The sequence below is a fragment of the Carassius carassius genome, chromosome 31, assembly GCF_963082965.1.
Source record: "Carassius carassius chromosome 31, fCarCar2.1, whole genome shotgun sequence".
Taxonomy (NCBI): domain Eukaryota; kingdom Metazoa; phylum Chordata; class Actinopteri; order Cypriniformes; family Cyprinidae; genus Carassius; species Carassius carassius.
In genome coordinates, this window is record NC_081785.1 from 12292185 (window position 1) to 12297941 (window position 5757).

The window sequence follows — 5757 nt, forward strand, 5'->3', positions numbered from 1 at the left end:
CATGATCAGCCAATCGGCTTCGAGTTCGCGGAAGATTGACAGCAGGGATCGATGACGTGTGACAGAGGATTTAACCTGCCCTGTTTGGTGTATCACATCAGAGAGCGTTATGGATTATCTTTGACATATTCATTTTTACCACATTAATTAACTCATTTTGAATGTTTGTAATTACAAATCCTTCATATAGCAGTATATCAGATGAAAATTACTGTCACATGGTCATTGCAACATTTTCAATGTCGAGACCACTGATAATTTCACCGCCTGTTATCTTGACTTGCACAAGCAGACTCCAAGGCTTTACTGTACATAAATGTTTCTTAATACATAGTACACAAACAACGATTATTAGTGATTAGCTTTCGAATTTTAAGTCAGTCCTCGTGATACTAACATTAAACTTCCAGTTAAATACTCTACTACACAGCAGTCCACAGCAATAGAACTGAGAATTAATGCTTTAATATATTTGTCAGCTATAAACTACCTGTATACTCCAGTGTTAATTACAGAGCAAAGAACAAGCAGTTATGATAAGGCATGTATTATTGGTTCAACATGATTTGGACCATGCTAACTAAAAACAAGTTTGGTCTTTTTTTCATTATTTATTTTGATTTAAGGCATTATTATTTTCCTTGTGGAACGGCTATAATAACATAAACATTACGTAAAAACAATAAAAATTAATTAAAACTCAAAATTACCTCTCAACTCAGTGTTTAGACAGTCAAGTTTCCCCCCCATCTTTTTAACAATGATCAATGGTATAATAAAAAACGTCATTAATGATTACTTGTGTTAAAAGACATCAAACCAACAACATATTTTACCACATTAGTCAAAACACTGGTATGTATGAGGAAATATCAGCCAGTGTTTCTTAACTTTTTACAGAAGGCATCTGTACATTTCAACCACCAGCAGTGTTCTGATATATAATGTATTACCCACAAACATGCAGACTTGTACAAAAAAAGGCTATTTGGTACACTTCATAAAAGCACAGGAAATAAATAATAGGCACAGCAGATATTCAGGCCTGAAGACTTGGAAATGAAATGAAAGAGAGCAGTTTTCATGAGCTTGAGAAAACAGTAATTTGAGCCAGTACCAAATATATATTTGTATATAACTAGCTGAGATTTGTGCAATCTATATTAGTCATTGGCCTTTGGTTGATAAAGCTGGACTATAGTATATCTGGTACAAAGCAGTAGCAGAATCCAAAACATCTTCTGAGGTATATTTAGGTTCTCAAGTTAGTAATATTAGCTTTGATTACAGATACGAGTATCAAACAAAGATAACATACCAGTACCTCAGGTTAAAATCAACGCCACCAATGAAAGGCTTATAGCTTGGTTTCCTGGCTCAGGATCAGACAAGAGAAATACAGAAGTTCTAAAATGGTCCAATATTCTGAAACTGTGTTCTATGAGTGCTTTCAACAATCAAATCAGTAATGCACACGGTAGCATTAGTCTTAATTGCACTTCAAACATTTCCCCTCAGTCTTTTTTCAGCTCTGATGGTTGGTGTGGGCTAACAGGGCTGCAAGAGACGGACAGCTCTTGGTCCACTGAAAGCGGTACAGGAGCCACACTATCATTGTTCTCAAGTGCTCCGTAAGAAAAAGAGCCATTATAATCGAGCTGCACAGCCCAGCCTTTATTGTGAATGGTTGGAATGCCTGTGTTAACAGAAAACAGAAAAGGTGTTTAATCTAATAGGATGATTATTTGTTTAGCTTGATGAAATATCACAAGCCATACCTCTTGCCATGTCCATAGTGACATATGGCTCAAAGGCTTTGACATTCCTCTTGTTTTTAGTGATCAGGAACACTCCAAGAAAGCATATAGCGCATCTGCAGGAATATTATAAAGACAAATGTTAACAAATCTTAGATTCCAAAGGTCTCACTGCTAGTCTGTGTCACTGCTACTGCTAAGGAAACAAACTTGTGTGGAATTTCATGACCAAATAATTCTCTTCCTCACACGGATGTGATACATTGTACTATATAGTACTCACTTAGTAGTAATATAGTGAGCATTTTCCACCTTGATGAACTGAATCTAAAATTTAGTCTGTCAATGGATATAAATATTTCTCTTTTTTTCATAGTTCGTAGTTTATTTTTTCATGGTTTCGTAGAAATAATACAAAATAAGCCTTTTCAAATATTATTAAATTCAGAATTTATTTTTTATTCTGGAAGGATGCATTAAATTGATCAAAAGAGACAGTAAAGACTTTTACACTATAAAAAAAAACGTAAAAGATTTTTTACAGTATTATGGTTTTACTGTATTTTTGATTATATTAATGTAACATTGGTGAACATGGACTTCTTTCAACAACACAACACCTCCCCCAAACTGTTAAATGGTGGTGTATGTGCCTAGAATGCATCATAAAACCTACCCCAAAAGAAACATGCATATGTGCAGAACATCTTCGTGGTTAAATTCCTGATAAAATATGGCCCCTGTTTTAAAGGAAACAGATGAGAATGAGACTGCGAACACAAAATGAAGACTTGAAAGAAGAAAATGAAAATCTTGTCGGCTTAATCAAGACAGGGATAGAGAAATACATTTCATACAGTTCTACCTGCCACGACTGCAAATGTTGTGCAGAAAATGTAATTCACACAGGCAATGAGAGAGGAATCATATAGGTGAGACGCCTGTGCTAGGAATCTGATAAAAAAAAAAAAAAAAAAAAAGTCAGATTAAAAATACAGTATTTCACTCCAAGCTCACTGTCCTACAACAGAATATCAACAACAAAGAGAACTTACGATGCTTGAAAGACGATAGTTGCCACCATGCAGACAAACATGACATAGAAAATGGGATAAGACAGCTGTAAAGGACCCAAGATGCTAAGCACTATCATCCCTGAAACTGCCTTCACTGTGATTACAGTCACTGAACCTAAAGGGTAAAGGTCAAGGGAATGGTACATTTATAAGGTAAAAAAAAGACAATGACTTGTTTATCAGTGCATTACTTTCATGTCAAAAGAACTACTTTGCTGCTTGTGGAGTAATGTTTCATGCACACAATGGGCTCTGCAAACAACAAATCTGTTATTGTCCTACCAAGAAGTGCCACCAGCAGCAGAATCAGGACGAGGTAGTTGGCATCGCGCTGTTTATAGAAATACAGCACCAGACAGAACGTGATGATACCTAGAAGCTAGAAAAAAAAACAAATTAACTGTTCAAATAAAATGACTTTGGCAAGTTATCTATCAGTCTTCAAAACAAATTCCAATTCTACCCGTCAAAAATAACGTGCACTGTATTTCAAAGCGATATCTTTGTAAAATAATTTTGGTTTGATATTGGCCATTTGTAATCACACAACAACTTTCTAATCATGAGGGTGTGTATTACCAAGTATAAGAGGAAGGGCCAACCAATAACATGTTTTACAATGTTCTCCGCATTCAGCTTCTCGTGAGAGTTTGGTCCAAACGTCACAAAGAGGTAAGTACCGCCTGCCGTCAAGGCACAGCCCAGGAAAGTCAAGATGTAGCGCTCTACAAAGACAAGCATAGGGATGTTTTAGTGCTATGTATTTGAGTTATTGTATTACCAATACAATTTATTAAAAAGTAGTTACTTGTTGCTTAGGCTTACTGCTATGCCATTATCCCTAGAGTTCAAAAAGGCTAGCATTTTACAAAAGTTATGCAACTGAAAGCAATCAGTATGATTTTTCAGAAATTCGTTTCTTTTATTCCTATACATGTACTCAGAGAGATGAGCATGACTCACTCAAGAATTCCCGTGCCTTCCACTTTTCCCGCAAAAACAGGAAACCCAAGATGGAGCTTGCTGTGTAGACCAAAATACAAATCATTCTTGTTACTTGAAATAAAAGAAAGTGTAAACAAATATCTTATTTCAACTAGTTGCTAAAGAAATTTCTCACTTTCGTTTAATTTAACTTGATTTACTAAAACTACAACTGAAAAAAAAAAGAATAAAAAAATACGCAGACAATATTTAAAGAAAAAAAGAATTAAATAAAGTCAAAAATACACTTAAACTGACAATGTAAAAAGAAACTAATTCTAAATATTTATAAAAACTATAATAGATATATAATAGCATGATAATAAAATAATACTCCTTCAGAGCTTTATTACCTATAAAATACAATTAATGTTTGGGTTATATCGAATATGTGAAACAGTAAAAACAGTGTAAGGAAGTAAAGGCAACATAACAGAATTACAGATGATGAATACCTACATATGACAGACACGGCATTAAGTGGTGCTATGAGAGAGAGCGGTGCAAATGCGTAAGACACAAACAGGGCAGCCTCCCCCAGAACCATCAGCACCAGACCAGACCACCAGCTCTTACTGTAGTAGTACTGACTGGGGTCTTTATTTCCTGCCAACGTCACGTGACTTTGTTTCTGCAAGGAAAAAAAAAAACATCAGTCATGATGACATGTGTTTGTCTTTTACACCTTCTTATCAAACCCACTCCCTTGGATACGGTAACAAACAACAGCTGAGTTATAAAACAAGGTGTTGAGAAGTAAATACAAGTGTCTGACTTTCACCTGACAGGGTGTAACGAACACACCCTGACCCTGAATCACAATGCAATTATAAGTGTAGGCTGCAAATATACACTTAACGTTAACGTTACCTGAATGCTGACTGAGATGCTGACCAACAGGTTTCCAAAGATAGCTAATAATGTTCCAATGAGGTTTTCCTGTGGATAAATCACAAAGATACGTTACGACTTTGAAGTGTCACCCAGAGACAGGATAATTGTTTACAACATTCAGTGCATAAAAACAAAACACAGGTCACGTAATCATCCCGTAAACCATCGGGAAAGTCCTGTTAAAATTTATAGATGTTTATTGTAACTGAAACCTTCCAGGACATGTGTGAGTATGTTTATGTTTATTCTACTTTGAGTTTTATTGAAAACATATCGTCATAAACTCACGGTGTAAGAGTCTGCCGTCACACCCTCCTCTCGCGCTATCCTCACCCCGTTCATCCTTAAATCAGATGACATTTCCGTTACACACGCATCACCGAGCCCGTCTCACAGCTCGGTCCAGTCTGGACGAAAGATAGCTCTACTTTCCTCTGTTTTGGCTGCGGTTTACGTGGATCGCCATTTTCGAAACCCCGTTCCTTCTTCTTCTTCTTCTTTCAGGTTTAATGACGGTTGGTAACTCATCTCAAATGTGCATTACCGCCACCTACTAAGGATGGCTGAAGCGAAACAGTCGTTCCGAAGCTTTGCGAGATCCCGAAGCGCAGATGTGTCGAAACACTGATCCGAAGCGTGATTCGAAACACCCATGTCACGTGACTATGACCAAACGAAGCCTCGAAGTGTTTCACTAATTGTTTCATCAGGTGTGGTCCGCCGAATCAGCGTTTGATTGGAACGGTCGGCAACAGACCACACAATCGCACATCTGTATAAAAGTGAAATAAACGCATTTTGACCTCGTGGGTTTTTGTGAGAGGAGTTTGACTTTGAGATAGCGGATTTTTGGTGATATAGTGACATAGTGCGATTTGATTAGTTATAGGCAATTTAGACTTACATTTAAATTTACACAACACATTGACTGAGAGGCTAGAGACAGACAGAGTATACATATAGTGACACATTAATAGATACATAGATATAAATATATATAGACAGCTAGATTAATAGATAGATACATATATAGATAGATTACAGAT

The 5757-nt window shown here is 36.4% G+C and overlaps 1 protein-coding gene across 1 annotated transcript; it reads right to left on the reverse strand.

The window, feature by feature from the left end:
- Window positions 1–777: 777 nt before the first annotated feature.
- Window positions 778–5215, reverse strand: LOC132111573 (NIPA-like protein 3). The gene is made up of 11 exons (XM_059518988.1): window positions 5000–5215; window positions 4688–4756; window positions 4277–4448; window positions 3797–3856; window positions 3413–3558; window positions 3116–3212; window positions 2813–2948; window positions 2623–2711; window positions 2434–2497; window positions 1779–1873; window positions 778–1696 (listed from the first exon to the last, which is right to left on the reverse strand). Exons 1-11 carry the CDS (start codon window positions 5069–5071, stop codon window positions 1515–1517), a joined length of 1182 nt encoding a protein of 393 aa, XP_059374971.1. The 5' UTR covers window positions 5072–5215; the 3' UTR covers window positions 778–1514.
- Window positions 5216–5757: the final 542 nt, after the last annotated feature.

Excerpts from the sequence above, each read along its gene's own strand:
- LOC132111573 (XM_059518988.1), bottom strand. The coding sequence starts at position 5,071 with ATGTCATCTGATTTAAGGATGAACGGGGTGAGGATAGCGCGAGAGGAG. Across the intron at positions 2,712-2,812 it reads ACTATCGTCTTTCAAGCATC|ATTCCTAGCACAGGCGTCTC; the intron begins GTAAGTTCTCTT and ends TTTTTTTATCAG. Across the intron at positions 1,874-2,433 it reads ATATGCATGTTTCTTTTGGG|ATGCGCTATATGCTTTCTTG; the intron begins GTAGGTTTTATG and ends ATATTCCTGCAG.